The 25,664-nt window shown below is 47.1% G+C and overlaps 9 protein-coding genes across 9 annotated transcripts; 4 read left to right on the forward strand and 5 right to left on the reverse strand.

The window, feature by feature from the left end:
- The first annotated feature begins 52 nt into the window (after positions 1 to 52).
- Positions 53 to 2,064, forward strand: F5Y00DRAFT_233433 (uncharacterized protein). The gene is made up of 2 exons (XM_048007305.1): positions 53 to 733; positions 825 to 2,064. Exons 1-2 carry the CDS (start codon positions 611 to 613, stop codon positions 1,959 to 1,961), a joined length of 1,260 nt encoding a protein of 419 aa, XP_047865970.1. The 5' UTR covers positions 53 to 610; the 3' UTR covers positions 1,962 to 2,064.
- Positions 2,065 to 2,926: 862 nt separating this feature from the next.
- F5Y00DRAFT_38719 (eukaryotic type KH-domain (KH-domain type I)) lies at positions 2,927 to 5,102 on the forward strand. The gene is made up of 3 exons (XM_048013593.1): positions 2,927 to 4,639; positions 4,701 to 4,875; positions 4,933 to 5,102. The coding sequence occupies exons 1-3, from the start codon at positions 3,299 to 3,301 to the stop codon at positions 5,034 to 5,036; spliced, it is 1,620 nt and encodes a 539-aa protein (XP_047865971.1). The 5' UTR covers positions 2,927 to 3,298; the 3' UTR covers positions 5,037 to 5,102.
- Positions 5,103 to 6,254: 1,152 nt separating this feature from the next.
- F5Y00DRAFT_38753 (UROD/MetE-like protein) lies at positions 6,255 to 7,840 on the reverse strand. The gene has a single exon (XM_048013594.1). It carries the CDS (start codon positions 7,406 to 7,408, stop codon positions 6,272 to 6,274), a length of 1,137 nt encoding a protein of 378 aa, XP_047865972.1. The 5' UTR covers positions 7,409 to 7,840; the 3' UTR covers positions 6,255 to 6,271.
- Positions 7,841 to 8,919: 1,079 nt separating this feature from the next.
- On the forward strand, positions 8,920 to 9,867 carry F5Y00DRAFT_260776 (uncharacterized protein; the record flags this gene model as incomplete). The annotated part of the gene is made up of 2 exons (XM_048011076.1): positions 8,920 to 9,116; positions 9,180 to 9,867. 2 exons carry the CDS (start codon positions 8,920 to 8,922, stop codon positions 9,865 to 9,867), a joined length of 885 nt encoding a protein of 294 aa, XP_047865973.1.
- A 357-nt stretch (positions 9,868 to 10,224) lies between these two features.
- F5Y00DRAFT_38821 (uncharacterized protein) lies at positions 10,225 to 11,066 on the reverse strand. Its single transcript, XM_048013596.1, has 3 exons — positions 10,846 to 11,066; positions 10,545 to 10,770; positions 10,225 to 10,488 (listed from the first exon to the last, which is right to left on the reverse strand). The coding sequence occupies exons 1-3, from the start codon at positions 10,958 to 10,960 to the stop codon at positions 10,473 to 10,475; spliced, it is 357 nt and encodes a 118-aa protein (XP_047865974.1). The 5' UTR covers positions 10,961 to 11,066; the 3' UTR covers positions 10,225 to 10,472.
- Positions 11,067 to 13,326: 2,260 nt separating this feature from the next.
- Positions 13,327 to 14,253, reverse strand: F5Y00DRAFT_38886 (uncharacterized protein). The gene has a single exon (XM_048013598.1). The coding sequence runs from the start codon at positions 13,941 to 13,943 to the stop codon at positions 13,413 to 13,415; it is 531 nt and encodes a 176-aa protein (XP_047865975.1). The 5' UTR covers positions 13,944 to 14,253; the 3' UTR covers positions 13,327 to 13,412.
- A 366-nt stretch (positions 14,254 to 14,619) lies between these two features.
- Positions 14,620 to 15,631, reverse strand: F5Y00DRAFT_38849 (uncharacterized protein). The gene is made up of 2 exons (XM_048013597.1): positions 15,183 to 15,631; positions 14,620 to 15,073 (listed from the first exon to the last, which is right to left on the reverse strand). Exons 1-2 carry the CDS (start codon positions 15,444 to 15,446, stop codon positions 14,774 to 14,776), a joined length of 564 nt encoding a protein of 187 aa, XP_047865976.1. The 5' UTR covers positions 15,447 to 15,631; the 3' UTR covers positions 14,620 to 14,773.
- Positions 15,632 to 20,666: 5,035 nt separating this feature from the next.
- On the reverse strand, positions 20,667 to 21,718 carry F5Y00DRAFT_260779 (cyclin-like protein; the record flags this gene model as incomplete). Its single annotated transcript, XM_048011077.1, has 3 exons — positions 20,667 to 21,226; positions 21,288 to 21,497; positions 21,559 to 21,718. 3 exons carry the CDS (start codon positions 21,716 to 21,718, stop codon positions 20,667 to 20,669), a joined length of 930 nt encoding a protein of 309 aa, XP_047865977.1.
- A 434-nt stretch (positions 21,719 to 22,152) lies between these two features.
- On the forward strand, positions 22,153 to 25,479 carry F5Y00DRAFT_233473 (mitochondrial carrier). The gene is made up of 8 exons (XM_048007306.1): positions 22,153 to 22,558; positions 22,629 to 22,709; positions 22,791 to 22,998; positions 23,234 to 23,937; positions 23,999 to 24,045; positions 24,099 to 24,217; positions 24,269 to 24,304; positions 24,355 to 25,479. Exons 1-8 carry the CDS (start codon positions 22,396 to 22,398, stop codon positions 24,869 to 24,871), a joined length of 1,875 nt encoding a protein of 624 aa, XP_047865978.1. The 5' UTR covers positions 22,153 to 22,395; the 3' UTR covers positions 24,872 to 25,479.
- Positions 25,480 to 25,664: the final 185 nt, after the last annotated feature.

Raw genomic sequence — 25,664 nt, forward strand, 5'->3', positions numbered from 1 at the left:
AGTCGAACGGAAGTCGAATGGAAGTTTTAAATATGCGGATGGATGTGTTACAGCTGCTGGCTTGCCCCAGGTATCGCATAACCACGTGTTGACTCTAAATGTTGTTATAGACGATAGTGGGGACAACAACATGGACGATGATGCATCATCATGGAGATACAAGACAAGGTTGTTATTGTTAGACTTTCTACCCGTGGCAGCCACTTACTTGTATTTTGCACCTGAATCCTCTATCTGCACGAGGTGCAACCTATGTATCCCCAAAGTACGGAAAGTACATACCTAGCAGGAGGTCGTTGGATAGATACTGGGTACGTATCTTTACTCCTGACTGGAGGCAGCAACGAAATGTTGTTTCCTTATTTACTTTTGACCCTACCCACACATGTTCCTTCCGTCTCAAAATTTCCAGCTTTTCTCTAAGAAGGTACCTATCTATGTCATAGGTATAGGTACCCTACCTAGGTACGCCTTCTCTCATCCTATACCTATATTTTCATCCACGTTCACCTCCGCTCCCCTCGTGCCCGAGCCGGTTTGATTATCCCCATAACTTTCTCTCATCCCTACTCAAAAGGCAACCTGTATTTAACTTTTATTCAACTCAGAGATGACTCTAAAAGTGACAAGCGTTGAGCGATCTTGGCCAGTTCTTCGGGTCGGCACTAGTAATCACCCGGGGCGTCCCAACATCGAACAACCAGAGCACTACGATTCTCATGGCAATATTCAGGTACGATAAAAGTGTTTCTTCTCTGGGTTAAGACGCCTTCATTTTACTAGTCAATATCTCTTTGGGTACCGTGTTCCTAATATAATACTAGTCCGCTGGGTTTGGATCTACTTCGTCAATGAAGATGGGCGAATCCCGACCATTTCCGCCGCGAACATCACCGCGCCGCCGTATTGTGGGTTCGGCTGCTTGGATGCCTCTTCCAGTCGAATCACCGGGTCAGTATGCTAACCGTGCTGGCAACCTGGGTACATTCTTTCCGCTCAATGTAGAGAGCCGGACTTCAAAATCCAGCAAGATGGTAGCACCGCAACAGGCAACTACGAACACAGATTGCTTAACAGCACAAACCAAGGATATTGTCCCCGGACTGGGTATGGTGGAGCAAGATGCTGCTATCTCCAATTCTAAGATGAAAAATAAACCGAAAACCGGGCTACAACCACTACCAGAATCCCGTTATCAGGCTGCCAAAATCGTCGGGCAAAAAAGGAAGGCTATCAAGATTAATGTAGCCAGAAGAGATGCAGCAGAGCCAGCATTGGAGACCTTCCCACGTGGAAACCGCAAAGAGTCTAGAGTTGCTCCCCTGCCAGATGGATTTCGAGGTCTTTCCAACAACACGGCACACGAGAAAATTGAAAATGGCGAGAGTATAAAGAGCCACACGGAAGAGCAGCAACCAAAGCCCAAAGATAAGGAGCTAGGAAACCATATTGGGTTATCCAAAATGCATGCGTCAAGTGCGCAATCCGGCTCAAGCATCCCACCGACCCCATTTGCCTCGCCAACGAAAGAGCAACTCGAGTCGCAGTACTTGGAACTTCGCGTTGAGGACTTAGGGCTTAAAATGCAGCTGCTTGAAAAGACCGTGATGGAACTCGCGAGCAATGATGCCGTATTGAAGGCTCGTGTGACTGAGCTCGAGAAGAATCTTCAAACTCTGGATTGGATGATAAAGAGGAAACAGAGAAAGCACAAGATGGCCCAGGACACCGCTGAGCAACATCAAGCAAAGTTAGATGGTGTGCATTATCGACCTCTGCGAGAAAACACGAGAAAACAGGCCAAGAAGGCTAAAGAAGGGAGAAGCAGCAAGGAGTATCAGAAAGAACTCATTACGGGTACAAAAATTGCCTTCAGAATGTTTTTCTATGTGGTGGTATTCATGGCTATGGGCATCATCATGTTTCCGATCGTCATGCTACTCATGCTCTTTACGAAATGACTATAGGTCTATATATAGCAAACCAAAGATAGCTCCATGCCAGAAATGAATATCTATATAAGCAATTGATTAGGCAAGTTTATCTGACTTCAAAATCGTGATGTGGATGTTCAATGTTGCCAACAAATGTAATGACCTAACCGTAAATATTTAGCAATCATTAATTATGTATTAGACCACTATAGTAACTAAAGAGAGGGATGTATGTAGATCCGCACTGCACATGTGATCATATGATTGGCAAAGTCTGAGAATGACTAAGGCAGTGGGGCCGTCGCGAGCCAGTCAAAGGACAATAACCGAGAACAAACAGCTGTCTCGAAGTCACCGAAAAAGGTTAGCGCCTTCCCAAGAAAACAGTTTGTATTAGGCTACATGGTACATACATGTACGTACCCAGTACCTAGCCCGTACCTAACATACTAATTTTTTGGTTTCTTGCGTCCGTCCACCTTCCCATCAATATTTAACATTTGTTCCGTCCTCTCTTCCTTATAAAAATAAAACCTCCTCCTCCAAACATACAAGACCTTTTATCCAAAGGATCTCTTTCTCCTTTCTTCTTTCGTTCATTCATCTAGTGGATCGGTAAGGAAGACACACACTCACCACTTAAGATAGGGAAACATTCCAACACATTTTCACATACAGTGAATCAGTCCGGATCACATTCTTCACATTCTTCAACCTCTTCGTCTCCATACTCAACCCCCTTACTTGCACACCTCCACAGTACTTCCCCTACTGTATCACACCTAGGTCAGACGCAAATTGACAGAACAAAAAAAATTCAACTATTGATTTCGACTTACTTTTGATCGGACTTGCATCTCACCATCGACATAATTGATCTGACCTAGCCAACTTCTAGTCAACCTTTAGTCAACTTCTAGTCGAGGGATCATCTGACGCATTGATTGATTGATTGACTGAACGTATACATTGAACACTTGTCTGTCATCACAAAAGTGCCTTTGCGTGCCTCGCGACCTCGCCACTTCATCTTTTGGACCTTTGGACCAAGGATTTATCGCCGACCTTGATACTTAGACTTCTGCTCTTTGATCTTGCTATAAAACCTTGTCATCGAAGACATTTTTACTACAAGTGGACTCGCCGACTGGACTGCATTGTCAGCGCAATGGCAGAAGCACAGCCGAATGTTCAGGCGATCCTGGCCGCTCTAGCAGGTATGAGTTTTGACCATGTTTTCTTTTTCTTTTTTTTCGAGCGCGGCCTTTTCTGATAGCCTTATGAATCAAATCTGACCATGCCTTCGTACTACAGCGGCGCAAACTGGAACTCCCACTCCTTCTCAAGGTCAAACACCATATGCCATGCCGGGTTACCAACAAGGACCACCTCCTAATGCGTATGCGACACTGCCACCCACCACTCAGCCTTCACCGTATACAACTGGGGCGTATCCTCCCGTACAACAGTCCTCAGCACCCGGAGGCTTTGATTTAAGTGCCATTAGACCGATTACGTCGGGTACTGTCAATCTTGGTGACGCGATTGCCAAAGCTAAAAATTATGCAACTGAACAGGGCTTGACCCCTTATGAACGACCGGCTACTGGTGCTTATCAGGGACATGATGTTCGTACTGTGGATGCCAGACACTATAGATCGAGATCTCGTTCTCCGCCTACGCGTCGTGACAATTTTCGTGATAACGTCAACCCATACCGGGATGAACGACGTAATGATCGTGGTGGTGCTCCTACTCGTGATTACGGTCGCGGTCGTGATCGTTCTCTATCGCCCGGCCCTAGTCGTGGTCGCGTATCTAGCGGCGGTCTGTTCTCGCCCAGAGATGATGATGATTCAGAAGTAATCAGCATCGAGTCGAGCCTAGTGGGCCTCATCATCGGAAGACAAGGAGAGAACCTCCGTCGAGTTGAGTCGGAAACATCATGCAGAGTGCAATTTTTGTCGCCCACTGGTGAACCTGGCCCGTACCGTCAGTGTAAGATCACCGGTCCTCGTGCTAAACGTGCGGAAGCCAAGGCGTCAATCAATAGAATCATTGAAGATAGTGGCATGGGTGCCCTTGCAAGAGCCGGTCTTGATAAGCCTCAACATGCTCGTCGCGATAACACTACCCCTGGCCCTGCTACATTGAGAGATGGTGAAGACTGCATGCAGATTATGGTCCCAGACCGCACGGTTGGACTCATTATCGGCCGTGGTGGTGAGACTATTAGGGATTTGCAAGAGCGAAGTGGCTGTCACATTAACATTGTCGGCGAGGACCAGAGTGTAGATGGCCTGCGCCCTGTGAACCTCATTGGCCCCCCTAATGCTGCTAGCCAAGCCAAGGAACTGATTCTCGAGATTGTTGCAAGTGATAGCCGCAATGTCAACAACAATAACACCAGCAACACCAGCAATGATGTTAATAAGGGACGCCCCCAGAGAACTGACCAAGTTCGTGATAACAGTCAAGGTGCTGGTGACAAGATCAATGATTCTATCTTCGTACCTGGTGATGCTGTTGGTATGATCATAGGCAGGGGTGGCGAGACTATTCGAGAGATGCAGAACACCACCGGATGTAAGATTAACGTTACCGCATCTGTTCCTGGTCAATCAGAGCGTGAGATCGGCCTAATTGGATCTCACGACGCCATCAACCGAGCCAAGCGTGCTATTGAAGACAAAGTTGACGCAGTAGTAAGTCCTTATTATTTTATCATGTCAACTTAGATATACAGATATACTTACATTTTCCCAGCGCCAGAAGAATAACGGTGGCAACCAAAGTCGCCCTCCTCGCAACCAACACCGCCGAGATTGGGATAATCCTAACCCTAGTCCCAATCCCAACCCCAACTACGGTCAGCAGCAACAGAGCAACCAGGCGGCTGAGCCTGCAGGTGCCAACCCCGCCAGCGACCCATATGCTGCTTGTAAGTTCAAAACAATATATCCCTCTATCTTATGAATCGTACTAATTTTGAGTAAAGACGGTGGATACCAGCAATACCTGGCGCTCTGGTACCAAGCTTATGCCCAACAACAACCTGGTAGCCAGCCCCAGGGTGAAGCCCCTCCTCCCCCAGGGGCCTAAACGCCGATTTTCTTCTCGCTCTCTTATTGCGAAGATTTTTATTTTGATCAGATCGGCCTATCACGTTCGATGGACCAGCTGTTCGGACGGATCAATACGGATTTTGCTTTCTCATAGTAGCATCTCCGGCTTTTAAATCCCCGTCGCTCGGTGGCAGCAGAAATGTGTTGGGCGTTTCGGACCAGAAAAAGGCCTCGACTTTTTCGATGTTCTAGTCCCTTGGAACAAACGTCGTTGTTCGGGAGGTTCATTATGGGATTCTCGACATTCTCGACATTCTCGGTCTCTATACGAAGAGCTCAGCTTTGATTTTTCTCGGTTGACGCAATTTCTATCCATTTCCGAATGAGCTCACGCTTTCGTCTTCATGTTTTCATGTCTTCATGTCTCTTTTATATTATACGCCCCAGTACCCCTTGGCCTAGAGGCGGAGAACCCCCCCAGGAGAGCCGCGAGCGAACAAGAAGGAGAACGTATCTTTGCCTGTGTTTATAGAGGATTTGGCAGGTAGGCTTGGAAGAGCAGCGGTGGCAGACTTAAAGGGTTACAAGGTCATCTCTTGGGGGAGAAGGTATTACACCAATGAATGCTACAATACTACACAGCAGGATGGTGGTAGGTGGGTGGTATATTACTGTTTGGTTGGCAACTCTGGCGCAAGAAAATCATAAACTCCCCGGTGTGCATTAGGGAAGAGGGCGGCAAGGGGGAGGCGGGGGTCTGCAATACTGTACAAATAAGATTTCTCCTGGAGTTTACAGGGTTTTTCATTAGATATGCGATGTTAATATACTGGCGTCGTTGTCTTCCTATTTACGTTACAGCATTTCTGTCTTACAAGATGTGCTACGAATGACTTGTAGGTGTATAGTTATAGTTATATTTATAGTGTTTGTGTGTGTGTGTATGTGTATGTGTGTGTATATGACTACTACTACTAGTAGTATTATATATTCTACCCTTTCTAATTTTAGAGTATACAACTGATACAGGCTTCATACTTTGTGCCATGTTGAATCACACCTACCACTCTCAACGCCAACGCAAACGTACCCGTTTGTCGGCTTCCAACTCCGTTGCCACTGAAAATGCACACACCAGTTTCATTACCATACAGTCATACATATACCTACCCATGTGGCGGATACAAAAATTTCGACCATACCCCAGAACCATCCCAAGACCATGTCACATCGCCTAAGGTAGCCAACCAGATCCTTGTTATACGTGTCTTGTTAGATGGACAGATCATCTCCCCAGACTTCCTTAGCAATCTCCACCTCCAGCTTAACCTTGGCCCATTGTTCTTCTTCGGTGAGGTCATTACCCTCAGACGTCGAGCTAAAGCCGCACTGATGGCTGAGGCAGAGTTGCTTCAGGCCCTTGGGGCAGAACGAAGCAGCTTCGTTGAGGCGCTTAATGACCTCGGCCTTGTCTTCGAGGGCGGCCTTCTTGCTTGTCATGACACCAAGGACGACGATCTTGTTCTCGGGTAGGTGGCGGAGCGGCGAAAAATCGCCTGATCGCGCATCGTCGTACTCGAGGAAGTAGGCATCCACGTTCAGGTCCTTGAATAGAACTTCAGCCACGGGTTCATATCCGCCCTGCGCGAACCATTGCGAGCGGTGGTTACCGCGGCATAGATGTATTCCGATAGTCAAATCGGCGGGACGCTTTGAGATAGCTGCGTTAATAAGTGCGGCGTATTGACGAGCAAGGCGGTTGGCATCGCCGTGTCGCTCCTCGGCCTCAGCACGCATCTTAGGATCGCACAGATAGGCCAAGTTAGTGTCGTCGAGCTGTACGAAGCGAGCACCAGCTTTGTAGAGGTCATCTAACTCCTCCTGATATACACGCGCGAGGTCCTCGAAGAAGGGATCCAGTGTCGGATAAGCCTTCTCATCGATAGTCTCGCGTGTGTTGCGGAAGTGAATCATGGTCGGCGACGGAATGCAGACTTTCGGCGTGGCCTTAGCACCAGCTGCCGCGATCCGAGACTCGAGGTACTTGTAATCGTCGACTTGAATTGGCTTCGGGTGGCCAATCTTGTCGACGACGACGAGTCGTGGAGGCATGGTACCTCCTACGCTGACATTGGTAGACTGTAGAGCACCACGAAGCTCTATTCCGCTAAGATTTCGCAAGAAATCAACGTGAAACCATTGCCGTCTGAACTCTCCATCTGTGATAGCCCGTAGTCCAGCAGTAAGCTGCTTGTCGACGACATCAGCGACGTATTTGTCTTCTAGCTCCCTCAGCTGTTCGACCTTCAGCTTGCCTTCAGCAGCCTGTTCGCGTGCCTCAAGAAGCGGTTTTGGTCTCAGAAAAGAGCCGACCTGATCGGCGCGGTACACGCCATTAGGAAGAGACATGATGTCGTGCAACGTGGGATTCGGCTACGACAGATGGGTATTAAGAAGCTGAGCTAGGAGAGGTAGTACTCTAAGACTTAAGTTAAACCAGACAGAGGTAACAACAATAACTTATAAGTAGAAGACGAAAAGAGATTCACTGGAAATCTAAAACAACAATATCATACACGGAAAAAACTTCAACCTAGCTTTAAACAACCAAGTTGATGGTCGAGCCTGCGAGCTTGTATCAGTGAGGGGCAAGGCCATTACTATTCCGTCTGGTGTCATAATAGGACCCTTGAAATGATATAGTCGCGCGACTAGTAGTAGTAATAGTAGGTAACCCCACACGATTTACTTGCCGGAATGTTGCCAAGCGGCGTAAAGGTGCGGGCAGTTCGGGGCAAAGTTATCTCATCCCAGTAACAAGTCCGTAACTAAACCAAATAGGAGAAGGTAGTAGGGTTCCGGTGGGTTGTACATTTTCGGGAGACGTCGTACCTTGAGCTAAGAAATAAACATGAATCCTACCTCAGCTGCTCATCAGACCTCTCAGACGCTTCGGACACCCCTAACACTCTGGTTTCGAAGGTTCCCAAAGATGGCTTTCATCGTGGAACTCATCTTGGACCCCACGATGATGGACGACTCGGAGTTTCTTTAGTCGCAGATGTGAGGCACATAAGCCAACACGTAAGCAATAGGATTTCGGTCAGCACTTCGGTAGTTGAAGAGCTCGTCCAAACTAGGACGGGGAATAATTTCAGCAGAGAGCTAGGCCATTATATGCTGAAATACCTCAATCTGCAAAGTAGAACAGAACCAGACTAGACTAACAGCCCTTAGTCTCCGGTCTGATTCGTTACCAGTATTCCGTAGCCGGTCATTTTAAGTCAGGTACGTATATAACTTGAGTTGACTGGTGGGTTCGTTTATACCGACGCCGACTACACAGTATGTATGTATGTATGTACCTATGTATGGTAATGCGGAGATCATAGTTGGTGGATGTTTTAGAAACAAAAGAAGAATAAGAATAGTTAACTAGAGAAGAAAATGAGCATGCTTACATAAGGTTCCAAGTTAGGTACATAAAGAGGTATGTAATAAGTCGAGATGCGGAGAAAATGCATAGTCCCCGATTAGTGTATAATATATGCACATATGCACGATGTATGTAATAAAAAGTCAAGGCTGGTAGGTCTTATTCGCATCTTGCATCTGCGTGCAATTACAGGTCGAGTTAGCCGCTAGGATTGGTCCAGATTACTGTACTCTCGCTGTACTCCCGCTGTACTACAGGCAGTACCTATTATTAGCTATCTCCTGCTACCAAAGTTACAACTTACAGCCATCGAGAACCACCCAACAGACAATTTGGCCTCAGACGCACACGCACACGCAACACGCACACGCATTCAACATTTCTACTATTCCGCATCCCCCGGTTGGTTCGGTTCGTCACGCTACATACATATCTTTCCCCATCCCAGACTCCCACGCGCTAGTCTGACGAACGACGGGTCGCCATGTCTAATCCGAACCAACTATACCTCCTGGCCGACCATATCAAGCTTTCCCTGCTGGAACGGCAGCGAGCGCAGAGCCTCAATCTCGATGGCGACTCGAAGGACGGACACATATCTAGATCTTTAGACCAGTTCAAAGATGGATTAGAAGCGCTAGAGAAGGAACAGAAAAGGCTCGAGGAAGCCGGCGATGAAGAGTATGCGATAACATCTTGGGCGATCGGGTTTATGATATACCATCTATACTAACACATCTACAGTGGCTCCCTCACCATCTCCGATGCCCTTCCCAGCCTACAGAAGCAGTACGACGACCTGACATCCCAATTCCACGGCTTCTCCTCGCCATCCAGCGAATCCACCCTCAAACATCCGAACGACCCGGCCCTGAGCTCGGACTTCGAGCACGCCACCACCTCCCCCCGCAACAGCACCTCCAACCCTCCTCCCCAAGCCTCCTCGTCCTCGAATCTCCGGCCCAAAGGCAACCGCACGGCCTCCAAAACCGTGCGCTTCACCGACAACCCCGCGAGCCCCTCCGCAACCGCAGACCCGGACCTCGAGGCGCAACTATTCGGAGCAAGCCGGTACCGCGACAACCCGGGGGACGACAGCCTGGGGTACCGGGACGAGGCGGCGGGGATGGACAACGCGCAGATCCACGCGTACCACCAGCGCATTTTAAACCAGCAGGACGAGCAGCTGGACGCGTTGGGAGCTAGCATCGCGCGCCAGCGCGAGCTCAGCATGCAGATCGGCGATGAGCTAGACGAGCACGTCGCCATGCTAGATGATGTCGACAGCGCGGTGGACAGGCACCAGGGGCGGCTAGATCGCGCAAAGCGCCAGGTCGGCAAGATTACGAGGGCGGCGGGGGATAGTAAGCAGATGATTGCCATAATCATCTTGATTATTGTGTTGGTGTTGCTTATTGCGATTTTGAAATAAGGGGAGAAGACAAAAGAACACGAGAGGGGGATGTGCTGGGTACGTAAGGGGGGGTTAGAAAAGAGGCGGGATGTGGTAATTGTGCTGGACAGGACTGGGTCGGACTGCATACTCGAGTCCTCGTTGCATTTTGCATGGCGTCGGCATGGCGTTTGATAGGGGAGACTTACATTGATTGATTATATCATTGTTTGTACTATAGGTACTTTATACGTGGACGGGCACCACGGACTTACACATCGTATATTCTCTTTGGGTATTTGATATAAATCGACTTGCGGGCCATACACGGCCTTGGATTTTTACAGCCTAGTTCACTTAATTGAAGAGTAATAGTTGTAACAGTTGAGCTGTGAATACATTCCATTCTAGCTATAGGCGAAGATTCATAGGTTGCACATTGGCGAAGAACGATAGCCAAGCATGTATACTAGATGCTTCAGTTAACCCATAGACCCTGAGTCCATATTCACTTCTTATCGTACAATACAAATTGAATGAGTCCTCAATAAAGCCGCCTACCATAACAACCGAACAAAGCCATCGTCTCCATCATCTCCATTCCACTCATCCACCCGTATTACTTCGTCGGGCCCGCGCCGTCCTTATCCATCAAGTCGACTCTGAACCAGTCAGCCCAGTGTCCTTTTAGTTTCTTACAAACGCCCAGACCTTACAACCCGTCGCGCATGCTGGTACCAGCCTTGCTAGTCTCTTCCGCAGCACGCTTGGTGCGCTCCTGTAGGGTCGTGATGTCCTCCTTGCCGCTGCCGCCGTGCCGGTCCGCCTTTACGGCTTCCTCGCTATCTGATGCCAGCTCGGGCTTCCAGTGGCCCTTGCCTTCCTTGTGCTTCGCTAGCAGATCCTGCTTGTGCTTTTCGGGGTCGAATGCTTCGGATCCGTCTATGCGGGAGGCGTTACATATGTTAGCCAACGGGTGGTACTTTCTCTTGGGGGAGGGGAGGTGGCGTCACTTACGGCTGCTCTCCTTGTAGGCTAGGTTTGCGGAGCTGGTGGTGAAGGTCCGTTGTGCTACTGCTTGCCTACCTGTAGCAATGGTGGCGGCTGATCTGAAGAGCATTCTGGATGCCATCGTTGTTATGTGTGTTTGATATAGTTTCTTGAGATGGTATAAGGTCTCTAAGTAAACGGCTGTATTTGTATAGTTAAGTGAATAGGTTGTAGATAGTATGTAGTAGATAGCAGGTAGCTTATTAGTCCAATTGAACTTATCCCAAAGAGCTTCAAGGTAATTGTCTCGTAGTCATGGAACACGGCGCTGCTCTCAAGGAATCTACCTAATATTATGACGTCACCAGTTTGTAAGGAGGTACCTCAGATGGCTTATGCTAATCTAATGAAATATGATTGGTCCCGACTGGAAATAGTTAGCGCACGGTTCATTCCTCGGCTTTGTCCGCTTTCTTTCTTCGGCTCATTGGGAATACACTGATACATAACATCAGAGACGACATCACTTCTCCACCTAACCGTTGCATCTGATTATTAACTTAATAATCTTTGTCCCCGAATAGAAAATATGATCAATTTCAAATACATACACTAACCATGGCGTAAATAAATACACCGTGTCCAAATCTCAGATCCCACTATGGAGACAAGTAGCTTGCCATCTTTAATGACGCCTCGGAAATTATCGTGAACTGTCCCTAATATACAAATGGTGGACGTTAGAGCTAATAAGCAGAGGCCAAAGGTAAACGAATCCGTATTCAAACATGTAGCAACCCATAACTATGTAGATGTCTCTTCTTTGAGTTAGCTTAGATAGTTTGCGGGTAAACGCATGTGGGAAGGTCCAATATCCAATTCATCGTGTTGCAGGTTCCCGTGGTTCAAATTGGCGATCTGACTCTGTGCCGAAGTGGCATTCAGATGCCATAAGCCAGAGTACCTCTTGTGAATATCCTCAAAATCGTATGATAACTCAAAGTAATAATAGTTATATTAGTACGGAAGGTTCTGTACGATTGTAGTAGTTGAAGTGTCCCAAGTCCAACGATAAGTCTACCTTTAAAGTCTTATGAGTTACTTACTCTAACTATAGATAATGAACACTGACGGGAACTTCATAAGATAAACAAAGTATAAGGAACTAGGTCTAGCCTGGGGTAACCATGGTTTATACCTATGGTGAAATCGTGGAGTAGCAGTCATATATATATACACTTACATCAAACATATCTTCAAGCTGTAGCCGTAAGTATTATATGCGAGGCTGCCATTACGCAGTCTTATGCATCGTCCTAACCTCATACGTAGAAATCCATAGAATAAGAAGTCGACATTTTAAATCTCAGCATCATAAACCAAACATGAAAAATAATATTGTTGGGAACAGGCACATTCGAAATCTTCAACACTACATACCTATGTAGTTCCGTCCGTCCGTATTACGCTCCCCATTGCTCCATAGAGCCCATTACCTAAATGAGCAGCCACATTTACCAATCTGATATCTGACAGTACTACATTTACCCGCATCAAGTCTCGAGTAACACACACATGGTATTACTCGCAGCGGCCTCCGTCTCACCCCGTACCGTACCGAAGTTATCTAATTGGCCCCAGTATTCGACGGGACTCCGTTATCGACACACTGCCAAAGCTTGTGAAACCGGTCCAATTCGCCAATGGCAGAAGCGCAGGAAGATGTCCTGGCGTCACATGGTAACGTAGGGCGAGTATCTCTCAACTTTGGTGTGCATTTTAGGAATTATATACTTACCTAAACTACATACGATATAAACTTAGAGGTAGTTATATCTTTTAACAATTATAGAACTACATAGGTAGGTATTCGTACTAACAACAGTCTCACATCACTCTTTCACCTCACCCACCGAGCGCGCACGCAACACAACGCCGCATCTCCTACCCATCACCTGACCGGGCCGACGAACGGACAACCTGCAGCCGAGTCGGGACGCAGCATACAGTCAGCTAGGAGATCGCCTCCCTTACCTTCCTTCCTACCCACCTACCTACTTACCTACCAATTTGCTACCTACACAGTACCTGACCCAACCCAACCCAACCCAACACGCCTTACCTACCTACCTATAAAAACCAGAAGCCGGTACGGGGTGCGGGGCGTCCGCATATGCAGCAAAGCAGACCCGACGGACCGCTAATCTCAAACGAGCAAGATACCTACCTAGGCCCATTTCCCCTTTTTGCTCCCTTCTCTTACTTACTTACTTACTCCCCAAAAAACTCGCCAGACTCGCATGCAGCAAGCCCGACGGGGAGACGACGGGGAACGGGGCGGCGCGCATAGGTACATGAATACGCACAGCCACCAAACTATATAGTATACATCCATACACGATATACATACACGATATAAACATAGACGCATACACTGGTTAGGTAAGTACCCAGCCGGCCGGTCGACCGAGAAACAATTAGATACATACCCAAAAAGAGACATCTCTGCATAGCGTCCACTGCCTCCATCGGAACCGTTGCTAGACCGATCCGAAGATGGATGAGACAACAATTGGGATGTCTAGCCTCCCGTCTCATGAATCGTAGTAACCAATTCCAACCGAAAGTAGACAATTTCCATGATTTCCATATACCCAAATAGACATATCAACAGTTACAATATCACTATGATCAGTAGCCACATCATCACAAATGCAAGAACACGGTAGTTTGAAAGTGAGAGGCACATATTTCGCCCATTTCAATTCAATACATCGAATGTACGGCAGAAGACACCCAACAAAAGGCGTTCTCTTTTTATCTTCACACACAAACACCAAAATAGGTAAACGCCACACAGCCGTTAGGGAACCAGTTGGCGTGTACCCATTTCCGCGCCGCCTGCGCTTGTCCGCCCGAATATGATTTCCTATACACAAAGATTCCATCCTCCCCCAAATCGCCCGAGAGAAGAAACCTAGTGATGCACTTGACCCAATTGGTAGAACCTTTGCCCGGGGGAATAATACGAAAGAAATGGACTGGTATCCTCTCATCCCTCGACCGTAATACAAGGACAATAAAAATGGTAAAAGGGAGACAAAAGACGATGATGATGATGACATGAATATGAGCCCTGTATTTGCAGCCCCAAAGCACCGCGCAACCAACTCCCGTCTCGTGCCATGAGCTTAGAAAAATAAAAAATCAAGACACTCCGAGTGCCTACCCAATCCCGTTACTTAGTGTTGAGATTCTCTTTAACCCGGATATTTCCCATGAAAAAAAGACCTTGCCGAGTAGCACAACTCCGCCCCGATGGAAGGACCACCTGCCTGCTTAAACAAAATAGAAACCAACCCCTCGTCGCCAAACACTTGTTCTATATGTGTAGTGGTATTCTTTTTTTGCTCAAATGTCATAACCCGTGATGACGCTTTATCGTGCCGCTCCCAGATTGAACCCGATGACTCCGTTGTGTCGTGAACACCGATGCAATTACGAAATGCAAAACCGCCGTGATTTAAAACGCCCATTTGCGAACCCAAACAGCCCCCATCTTTCGAGGTCGGAACACCAGGATTATTGATATTTTCCCTTTTCTCAAACCAAACAGAAATCAGGTGGTATCGATTATCTTCAATGCCAATTCGCGCCCATCGTGGAGATCCGTGGAGAAAGTTTTACGATGAACACTAGTTATATGTCGAATAAGGATGTTTTATACAGGGAGAAAGTGGAGTAAAGGTGGAGTCCGCAGTCGAGCCCTAAAATGACCTGAAGATGTGTTGTCGATGCCTGATATCCGTACCGGTGCCCGCCAAGATGAACAGCTGCTATAGGAGCAGCAAATGTCTTCTAAACGGAAAGTAGAAGATGTTCAGAACAACTGCAAACGAGTGGTCAGATGGTGAGTCATCTCAGAATCCAAAGAGGAAGCGAGACGATAGGCCATCTACCACCGTCTGCCGATGTGCTGCATTCGGGCAGGCGAAACGGACGGCGGCGGGCTGGACATGGTCAGGCCATTGGCGGGGTTGATGATAGGGATGGCGTTGCGCGCCCGGGTGGCGGCGGGTGCATGCAACTTAAGACTCGACTGCTGAGTTTGGAAAGTAGGTGGAATAAAAGCTGGAGAGGTAGAGTTGAGAGAGAAGCTGGTAGCAACTTGCTGCGGGTGTTGCGTGGGTGAAGCATTAGGCGAGTTGCTGGATAGTGAAGATCGGTCGGAAGAAGCGCTGCTTATCGACACCAGCTATAGACGAGCAGGTTAGTATTATGTTGGTACTACGAACGAGTTATCAATACGACGTTGTAGAATAAACGACGTATTAGACAACATCATAAGTGCTGGCCTGACTCACATCAATCTCCGTTAACAGCTTGGGGCAAAACTCCATGTCGTCCTCGAGATCGAAAGAGCGGCTTGCCTCAAATTGTGATCGGAAAGCATTCACGGAAACAGATTCACTAAGCTCCTTCATGCTCCTCACACCGCGAAACTGCTTCTGAGAATTTTGAGATACAGAGAGCCTCGGTGCTCTCCGGTTTCGACCGCCGTGGTGGTTGTGCGAAACCGAAGGAGCGGGTGCTGTTGGTTGATGATGGTTGTAGCTGTAATAAGACATTATGATTGTTCTTCCCTTAGGGGAATGTGTAAAAGAATGCTAATTTTGTTCAAAAGTAGCTGTCGTAGATTACAGAAAGTGGTTGGACAGAGGAGAGACGTTGGGTGGCGGTGTATGTGTGTATGTATGTGTGTGTGTGTGTGTGTGGTTCTGTGCGTTGTTTGGGTTCGGGGTGCTTTAAAGTTGCCGACCGTTGCGCTATTAAAATTCAACTAGGAAGGACAACAATAAGAATTCGTCTGGGCAATTTGCACAATGTGGCAATGTGAGAGAGAGAATAGTTTAAGCTTTCCGAAAGTTTGTTGTTAAGAGGTGGTAGAATTGGTTATAGAATTTCGATATGTGCGTTTCTGGGGTAAGGCTTAGAAAGTTTAAGGGACGGGTGTGAGTGTGGTAGGATCGATAAGAGTAAGAGAGAAGAAGGCGGGAGAGGAGAAGGGCAAGCTGTGATTCGGAGAAGGCGAAGGATTTTGTTGGATGGACAAGAAGCAGCAGAACAGCAGAAGGCGGCAAAGGAGGGTGGGCCAAGGCCGGGGGGAACTCATAGGACGCTTGGGTCGCTTGCTGGTTCAAGACCTGGGGCTAGTCTATATAAGGCCTAGCGGGAGGACAACATTGAATAGCGGAAGCTGCAAAGACATGTAAGATCTGCAAGAACCTGCAAGGCCTGCTCAACGCACTGTTCTTTTGGACCCACAAGCCTCAAGGGTTTCCTTCATTGATTGATGGCGGGTGGGGAATTGAGCTGGCGAATGAAACTGGAGTCGCCACCTGAGATCATTGGATAACATATACTAACGCTAAGACAAACGAGGACTAGCTATAAAGACCGGTTCGATGGGCGCTGTTGTTCCTTATGTTGTTCTTATGTTGTTCCTATGTACCTAACATTAGTTGTTTCTCATTGCTTCTCATTGCTTCTCATTGCTCCCAGGAATGCCACAGTGCCAGTCGGCTTGTTCTGCAGAACGCTTCCCCTTGGCCGCCTGTTTCCCCTAACAAACCATATACATTACGGTGCTTGTAATGCTTGTAATGCTGGCCGTCCCTTGACCAGTCACCCGTCACCAGATGTCCGCTGCAATGCGATCGCCAGCAGGTAGCTTGCCGATTAATTTACCGTAGCGAGTCCGCGTGCTGTGGTCTGGGACAAAGGAATAATAGCCTGCCAGCCTGCAAGCTGCGCCATCTGTTTTACTGGACGAGGCTGGTCAAGAGTACCAGTCGGCACCAGTCGGGGAGGGGAAGCCAATTTGGTTCCCTTTTGAAAGCCCTATCCAATCAGCCAATCCAAGCTATCTCATTCATTAACTACATACAAAATACATGCCTCAGAACGTTTAGGAAAACGCCATGTATGTAGGTATGTACATAGTACCTAGTCAGCACAGATCAGGAGACTCGACGAAGGCGTTATTGAACGGGTGGGTCGATTGAGGAAAGGTTGAACACGGCTTCAATCTACTAAATCGGTTAATCGTTCGATGTCGTCTTAATGCGAATAGCTTCATCTTGATGCTCGGATCTTATGCACTGTTCATAATTCTTGTCGCCACTCGACCTTGATATGTATGAACCCACCATCGTCAGATCCCCAACATCCCCAACGACGCATTACCGAGCCTCGCGTGGATGATCGTTTCTCCATTCTGGGACTGTACGTAGTAGGATGCTCTCTCTAACCTTCGATGATCCAGCCTTGTTACCTACATACGTAGTTAACGTAACCTAGATAGATTGATAACCTGAATAACTTCCCCTACCTACTTTGCCTGCATTCAGGGGCAACTCCTGCATAGAGAGTGTTATCCCTAAAGGGGAACTCGCTAGACTTGAAATGGGGTTAATTGGTAATTGTCTAATTCAATTTCTAAATTCGCTTTTACCCATGGCATAATGAATAGAACACATCTACCAAAAGCTTAAAGGGATGATGGTCAATATCCGATTGATCTCATCATTTACGTCCCGACTTTGTCGAAACTAACGAGTGATTATGGTGTTTAGTCCTGAAGGGAATGCCCAGTATCCCTTTGACAACAACGTAGTAAATACAACACCTGCCTTGCAGCGGCGGCTTCCCCTATGTAGGCAATTTCTTACGTCGGTACCAATTAGGCCAGTCAGAGGCAAGTTCGGTCCTTTGACTTGCGTGGGATTGCAGCCTTGCCAGTCTCTCACTGTGACCACTCATACGTACTGTGATATAGTATTCCGGGTCCGGGGGTTAGAAACCCTTGTTGCGCGGTGGAGCGGATGATGGATGTTGAACTGGGACTTTACCCTAAACGTATAATCGTTAGGATTGCACATACCAGTCCTGCAAGCCACCATACCGGTGCAAGTGGGTACGGACCTGGTCTCGTGCAGCATGAGACTGCTTGGGGTTTGGGACGACGGGGGTAATGCTGGTCTATTCCCTTTTATTAGGCAGCTTAGCAGACGACTTGTACATAGTACAGTAGGGAGGGCGGCAAGAGAGTTCTGACCGCCCACAACCGCCTCGACGAGGTAAGAAGGTACTTTGAGGTATGTAAGGGAACGGTTGAATTTCCCGCGCTCCTAAAGGCTGACAGCATTCCTGCCTTTGTCCTGCGGTTTCATTTCTCGAACTCGACCACTCGATATGCTTGCCGGAATATGTGTAAGAAAGTTATCATCCAGGCGCTTACTCACCTGAAGTTAAACGTAATATGCGCTGCTGATCTATATTCTACTCAAACCTGTACGGTTGTGAGACCAAAACATAGAATAGTTAACCAACCTATCACGACCTGCGATAAGTTGGTATTTAGTTGCTTGTCTGCATCTGTGTAAGATGAGAGCATGGATCGTCGGAGGCAAAATCGCGATTGAGTGGCTAGTGACCGCCCAACAGAAGACGCAAGTTGCCGCCATGTGTAATGAACTTTGCCTCTGGTCCCTGAAATTTGGAGTCTAGAACTCGTAGACCCTTAATGGTCAGATGGTGTAGGCTTGCATACGTAGGTATGCACACTGATAGAAGAGAGGCTTGCACGATTTTACCCGATTTGCATTTGAAGAGTTCCTCGCGGTTGTAGAAAAGTCTCCTGCGAGTGATTGAAGAGTTGAATTGCGCCGACTGGGACGTTGACGATTGTGGCCCAGCCGCCCGCTTTGTTCGACTGCAACAGTCTTACTTACAGCCGCTTGTGAAGTGACGAAAGCGGCAAATTGAACCTATCCGTATGTATTGTATACATATGTAGATGTGTAGATACGAATGGATAATTAATGAAGATGCCATCTCTTCTTTTAGTTGCATTCGCCACATCCCTTTATGACCATTGACCTACCGTCGATCTTGCTATGGCCAAGTTGGGTTATGTACATATGTATGCGGGTCTTTTCCCACAACTTGTTCGAGAACGAGATCATCGCTGTACTAGAAGGTCTCTGGGTGACATCCATCTGTTCCTAGACTGCTAGACCGAAGTCAGGCGGCAGTCAGTCAGGGCAGCGATTGCTGCTATTTTAGTGTCCCGGCTCTGGGAGAACAATCGAGAAAATTTGGGCAATGAATTCCGAATGTGGTAGATCTGCCGACGTAGGAGAATCCCGGTCCTAGTCCCGATCAAAATATTTGTGGCTTGTTGTATCAGGTGCTTGTTAGCCTGTTTGCTGCTTCTCCTTTGCGGGTTCGAGAAAGAGACTTGGTTTTTTGGTCTTTCTATTAGTATCTCATGATGAACGGTGGTATGAGATTCTTGGTGAGTATACTCATCCATACATCTCATGTCAGAACATACTCCTGTTAGAAGTTGACGATATGTGGATGTTCTGATTGTAGAGAGCGAGTCTTACTGCAATGTACATAGTAGAGGGCTAGGCAAGTCTTCCCAAGCCGTGTTACCCAATGTTACCCAATGTACCTCTTGCTGTAAGCTGTACCTATGTGGGTTTGTTACATGTAGGTTAGGAGGTACCTAACCTACAAAACCTGGCGTTCCTCCACGAATTCGTGCATAGGTACGTAGATACATGCATACACCTGAGTGGACAAGAGGTACCGAGCTCGGACCAGGTACAAATGTAAGTTTAGCTAAGGGCAGAGGCTGAGCGGCACAGCCGTTTCTTGAAACTGAACATTTTTAAACGAGACCCATTGCTACCCTGCGCTTCCGTTTTGCACCAGTCTCACTTATGAAATATTAAACGTTATGTACCTACATACGTTCATTTACCAATATGTACAATACTAATTAGGTACTGAGACATACACGTTTTTGAGGGTCTTAACAATGCCACGATATACTCCTTAATCTCATATAAAAATCCGTATGGCATAATGCATTTGACTTCATGAAGCTTTGATGGCGGGTTACATAAAATTGTTTCGCTTACGGCGGCACCGACCAACTGTTCGACCCAACGTGTAACATTTGACGTGATTTATATCGGATTCCATCCCGTCTTGCGGGGAACCTTACATGGTATGGTACGTTCTTATCAGCGTAACCCTTTTAACCCTTCCACTCTTCCACCCTTCCATCCCTTCTGCATGTCAGGGTTCGTGGGTCTTGAACAATGCCTAGATGAGATAAGTGTACGATTTCATATCGAGTAACTCTTCGATCTGGTGCAAGGGACACCAACTGATCGTTCTAGACACACCAACTACCCAAGTTAAGAGTTTGAAGTCCCTAACCTCTGAAGAGTTGAAGACCCAACCACACATGCATTGAAAATGGGCTCCCGAGACAGCGGAAATGTTCCAATAATAAATACTACTTGCCTTAGCTACATAGGAATCACAGCATGTCCGTAATTGGTGTGTTCACTCCAATTGGGTATTATGCCTTACACAAACTCCAACTTCTCGGTCCCCACACGTTGATACATGCCGATATCATCACACATTTCCAAACTATACATTATATAGGTACATATGCGTACGGGGAATCGGAAGTCATCTCCGTAGCAACTCATCGATATCTCCATTCAAATACAGTATCTCTTATATAGTCGGAGCGGATGTAATTTGAAAGTTGGATACGTGGATTTCAGGTCAATCTCATATCCCGCTATTTCGTAGACATATTAATATACACCGGTATTGACATGTGGTCAACTTGGTACATGATAATTTCGCGACGCTTTTTAAACAACTCGATGCCTTTTACGAGTATCAAAGGCCGCCCCCTGCCTCTTCTTCCGTTTTATGTAACACATTGTCTACCTAACCTTTGGTGACGACATCTAGTGCTTGTCTAACCCTCTGGCCTTGACGAATCTGTTAACTTGCTCGCGCATTATCTTATCATTATATTGCTCGTGGCATTCGTAGAACGAGATCAACTCTTGCGTACAGTCTATCATACCCTCAATATCTACGGTGCTCTCGGCAAGGAAAGCAGCGAAGCGCTGTATCTTGCCCATTCGCACATCTTGTTGTTTGTCTTTTTCTGTGGCTCCAGGCGTATTTTGGCCGGTACTGGTGGCAGATCGACTTTGTTGGGCTTGTGTTAACGCCGCCGTTACTGTAGCCATATTGGTATTATTATTTGGACGAGGAATTAGGGAAAGAAGAATGGCCGTGAGCGCAATGATATGTGGCGCGTATAAGAGCGGTAAGTCTGTCATGTAATGATCGTTAATTACCGACAGCGCTAGATTGATCTCATCTGGAGTAAGGAAAAAATCGGATTGAAGGCTCGTTAACGTTCGGTAAGGTTGGTGGACTATGAGTTGGGAGTTCATCTCGGATATGAGGAAGAATTCGCATTCGCCGACGCGGGAAACGTCGGCGTGAAGTAAATCTAAGAATATATTCTTGTCAGCCGAAAAAGCCTAGTTTAACGCGAGTATAGTCGGGCGCACCTGGCCATAGAGATCGTGCCTCTGTCACAAACATCCTGATATGTTGAGGGCATTCCTCCATCTTGCAAGCTAAGTATAGCGCCGTGGTGAGAACGAGGTAGGGATTTGTTCGACGAATTTCCACTTTGCAATAGAATCGCTTGATGTATAGCTGAGCCGTGGCAATAGCTTGCTGTTTGACATTGAGTCTCTTTCCTAAACGACCGAGTTCTAACCGATAACCAGCATTAGCACGCGGCCTTGGATTAGGCGATACGATTGTAGATCTTACGTTGGTTAAAGTATATATTCAGATGCATCCTCCGTGGCAAGGGAAACATTTGTACTAGGGCCTGGTCGCTTTTCTCTAGCTCGTCGCGCATCTGAGCAAGTTCATCTTTCGAGAACTGCCAGAAGCGCCTCTGGGTTGACTCCCAGTAGTTGGCCGCCATTACGCCTAAAGGAAGACACTACCTAAAGGGTATGTAGTCGAAGATAATGCAAGGATTGGGGAACATGATGGGGTTTTGGAAACCCCAGCCCTGTGAGGCTGAAAAGAAATAGCTTACACAAGCCAAGGCTGAGAAAGATGAAGATTGGATAGACAAGTTTGCGTGTTATTAAGATCTAGGATGGATATAGCTGGAGATATCGGACGAAGTGGGGGTTGCATCGACTAGCGCATTGACTAGCATATGTCGGTATGACATAATTTGCACTGTGATCACCCCCTTTATTCGACGGGCATTACACAGTCCCTTCCCCTTAGTCCGCACGGGAGCATCGTCATCCGGTAGGTTCATCCAGTAGGCATTATGCTTTATCGGCTTATCGGGCTGTCAAATTGGGTTCGACATGGATTCCTTGTTCTCCGAGGTTCCTTTTGCGGGACGGTTGTCATTTTCGCGCGCCCCGTTCAAGCCTTAGAACTTGTTAAAAAAAAACAAAAAAAAAAAAAACAACAACCGACTTTCAATTATCAACTTGTTTGAGGGAATGATCTCGGACGAGTCGCGACAACGACCCCCGACATAGCGTCTAATGATGCCCTATCCGTAGCATCCAATGGTTAGCTTTGCGATAGCCTCTTCCTCGCTGTTTCCGCCGTGCCTGTCATGAATCGTTAAGCATGGACATTCCCAAGGTGATCACCAAGTTAGAGATGGAGATGGAGGAATCGCAGAACGAGCGCGATGTACGAATTGAGCAGCTTTGGAGAAAACTGGACTACCGAGGCACGGGCGAGCTGGACTGGAAAGGGTTACAAAAAGGCCTCAAGAGGATTGATCATCGTTAGCAACCAATCCCCTGCCTTGGTCGTCCTAGACCTTAGAAGCTTTGTTGCTGACTTGGTGCGGGCAGCAATGAAAAATGCCGATGGCTTGTTAAAGACTATAATAACGGTTGTGGATTCGAATGGCGACGGCAAGATTCAATATGATGGTCTGTAGAGCCTGCACTAGATTTCCGCCATGCCGTCATATCTTCAACTAATTCAACTAATCATGATTGGAATGGATATAGAATTTCGAGTCTTTGTCGAAGCTGCTGAGCGTCAGCTCTACGTTCTTTTTAAATCTATCGATCGAGACCAAAATGGGAAAATTGATAAAGAAGAGCTTCACCATGCTTTTCAACGTGCTGGTCTTGCGGTCCCGCTACGTCGGTTAGATGAATTCTTTGAGAATATCGATCACAATCGTGATGGATTCATTAGTTTTGAAGAATGGCGGTTAGTTTACTTTCTATTTTGTATCTCTTCCACTTCTCGTGACTCTGAGGGATTAAACCCTGGTGGAGATAAAGTCGGTTGGTTTTATTGTAATGTTAGCATAGATCTATACTTACATGGTGATTGTTCGGACGAGAGTTAAGAAGTAAAAGGCTTGTGGGACAGCGCGTCTATACGCGTCACCGTGTCTAATTGTGTAAAACAGAAAACAGTACTGACATCTTACGAACCCTAGAAATTTTCTCCTTTTCATGCCCAACAACACTGATTCTACCACCACACTGCGGGCAGTTTTCACCTTCTACACAGACATTCTCACTCTCAATTCTGAAGGTGACTCGGTAGTCAGCGAGGAAACTCTTCATGGCTTAGGTACGAATATTCTTTCCACCCTTTTCGGTTCAATCTTCAGAATCGCCTGCCCACCGGATGAGGAGTATATTCCTTCATCTTCGAATTCGAACGAGGAGGAACGCGAACAAAGAACAACAACAGTGACACACAATTCTCCGACAACCAACGATACGACCAACATGACTATGGCTGTAGCACAGCCGTATGTTGGCGACACCTCCGAAACTACTCTTCCTGCCGATAATCTCTTCGGCGCTAAGCAAGAGAAGCTTCCCGCAGCAGAAGGCACTGAGATTGAACCGGGATTGAGTGAAATAAGCAAAAGATCTATGCTGATTAGATACCTCCCCGATCCAGGCTATTTCATTGCTGGTGCTGTGGCGGGGGGCATTTCTCGTACTACTACTGCTCCACTCGACCGATTGAAGGTCTACCTTCTCGTGAAAACATCATCAAGCACGAATGCCGCCGCCGACGCCGTCAAGAAAGGCCAAGCTATCCGTGCCTTGAAACATGCTGGCGGGCCCTTAGTCACAGCTATCACCGACATATACAAGGCTGGGGGTGTTCGCGGATTCTTTGCTGGTAATTATCTCCCTTGGACAAGACTACTCCGAGTCGTCTCGAAGCTTACCCTCTCAACTAGGCAATGGACTTAACGTGGTTAAGATTATGCCGGAGACAGCAATTAGGGTATATCTCTTAAGGTATTGTGTCGGATTAAAACCTTGCTGACCGCGTACCAGTTTGGAGCATATGAGGCTGCTAAGAAGACTCTTGCAAACCTCGAAGGGCATAATGATATGCATCAAATCAATCCTTACTCTAAGTTTGTAGCGGGCGGTGTAGCAGGCATGACTGCACAGTATGTCCACCTGTTCGTCCTTTTATATGATGGTGGTTAACGAGTATATAGGTTTTGTGTCTATCCCCTAGATACCCTTAAGTTCCGGTAAGCCTCACGTCGCAGTTACATATGACTTTGACTTATACAATAGTTAGCCTACAGTCAGAATACGTTTCTGGCGGCCCACGCGGCAATGCCCTTCTCTTGCAAACTGCCCAGAAGATGTGGGCAGAAGGCGGCGTCCGGGCCACCTACAGGGGTGTGACTATGGGTCTTATCGGCATGTTTCCGTATTCGGCCATCGATATGGGCACATTCGAGCTACTCAAGAAGACCTACATATCATACAAAGCCAAGGCTGACGGTATTCACGAGGAGGACGCTCAACCAAGCACTTTCGTGACAGGAATCATGGGAGCAACATCAGGTGCCTTTGGCGCCTCGGTAGTCTACCCTCTAAATGTGCTTCGCACGAGGCTACAGACTCAGGGCACCAAAATGCACCCAGCCCACTATACCGGCATATGGGATGTAGCGCAAAAGACGATTCGGAACGAGGGAGTCAGGGGTCTATACAAGGGCCTGATGCCGAATCTACTCAAGGTTGCTCCTGCACTTAGCATTACGTGGATGGTCTACGAAAATACGAAGAAGCTCCTTGATTTGAACTAGACTACAACTGGTTGAGGATTTATATCAAAGCTATGATAGGAGTTTCCAATCAGATAGGGGCATGATCTATCACTGAAAGCCCGCAGTAGGGCTATACAACAAGGGGATAAGTAACCCATAGGGGATATTATGGCCACATTTCAGACGACTCGAAGGTATCTAGGCTGAGCTAGTGTCTCGAAAGAAGCTCCAATGAGGAAAATATCAAGGTGCGGCGGCGGTCGACAAAAAGAAAAAAAGAGAATAGGAGGCTTTTAGATGGATGGATAGATCTCGAAGAGGGCGAAGGGAGGGAGGCGATATATCCAACTTGCATTAGCAGGCGTTCAATAAGATGGGCAGGTAGGGTTGTTTCGAGGCGTAGGACGTCGTATGCGTTGGAGATCAATCAATTAGCGGTTTCGGGGTATTCTTGCCCCCCTATGTACCTGGGTAGATAGCGAGCGAACAAGCAAGCTTCGTCTTTCTGGTTACATACATGTTGTTGCGTGTATATCAGTTAATCTACCGCAGCTATTCGTAGGTCTTCCCGCAATTTAAACCCGCGAATGATACCGGTTTACTCTACCATTGCTCACTATCTTAATTTATTATTATTTGTCCATCCACCCTCCTAGATACTTTACACCCTTTGGGATAATATTACTTGGCAGACCCCTGACTACTTCACTGAGATCCTAGCAGTTCTTGAGAAAAGGTTATTTTAACAACCTGGTCAAAACTATCCAAGCAATGTGGGTTTATGTAATAATACCAAGCTTTAAATCACGATGTATATGGGCAATACTTTACG

Source organism: Daldinia vernicosa, assembly GCF_022497035.1.
Source record: "Daldinia vernicosa strain CBS 139.73 unplaced genomic scaffold F5Y00scaffold_16, whole genome shotgun sequence".
In the NCBI taxonomy this organism is placed as follows: domain Eukaryota; kingdom Fungi; phylum Ascomycota; class Sordariomycetes; order Xylariales; family Hypoxylaceae; genus Daldinia; species Daldinia vernicosa.

Coding starts and splice junctions, on each gene's coding strand:
- F5Y00DRAFT_233433 (XM_048007305.1), top strand. CDS start 611: ATGACTCTAAAAGTGACAAGCGTTGAGCGATCTTGGCCAGTTCTTCGG. Junction 734..824: donor ATTCTCATGGCAATATTCAG/GTACGATAAAAG, acceptor ATATAATACTAG/TCCGCTGGGTTTGGATCTAC.
- F5Y00DRAFT_38719 (XM_048013593.1), top strand. CDS start 3,299: ATGCCGGGTTACCAACAAGGACCACCTCCTAATGCGTATGCGACACTG. Junction 4,640..4,700: donor AAGACAAAGTTGACGCAGTA/GTAAGTCCTTAT, acceptor ACATTTTCCCAG/CGCCAGAAGAATAACGGTGG. Junction 4,876..4,932: donor CAGCGACCCATATGCTGCTT/GTAAGTTCAAAA, acceptor TTTTGAGTAAAG/ACGGTGGATACCAGCAATAC.
- F5Y00DRAFT_38821 (XM_048013596.1), bottom strand. CDS start 10,960: ATGGCATCCAGAATGCTCTTCAGATCAGCCGCCACCATTGCTACAGGT. Junction 10,771..10,845: donor AGCCTACAAGGAGAGCAGCC/GTAAGTGACGCC, acceptor CCTCCCGCATAG/ACGGATCCGAAGCATTCGAC.
- F5Y00DRAFT_233473 (XM_048007306.1), top strand. CDS start 22,396: ATGGACATTCCCAAGGTGATCACCAAGTTAGAGATGGAGATGGAGGAA. Junction 24,218..24,268: donor GTAGCAGGCATGACTGCACA/GTATGTCCACCT, acceptor ACGAGTATATAG/GTTTTGTGTCTATCCCCTAG. Junction 24,305..24,354: donor CTAGATACCCTTAAGTTCCG/GTAAGCCTCACG, acceptor TACAATAGTTAG/CCTACAGTCAGAATACGTTT.
- F5Y00DRAFT_38753 (XM_048013594.1), bottom strand. CDS start 7,408: ATGTCTCTTCCTAATGGCGTGTACCGCGCCGATCAGGTCGGCTCTTTT.
- F5Y00DRAFT_38849 (XM_048013597.1), bottom strand. CDS start 15,446: ATGTCTTATTACAGCTACAACCATCATCAACCAACAGCACCCGCTCCT. Junction 15,074..15,182: donor AGCTGTTAACGGAGATTGAT/GTGAGTCAGGCC, acceptor GCTCGTCTATAG/CTGGTGTCGATAAGCAGCGC.
- F5Y00DRAFT_38886 (XM_048013598.1), bottom strand. CDS start 13,943: ATGTCATCATCATCATCGTCTTTTGTCTCCCTTTTACCATTTTTATTG.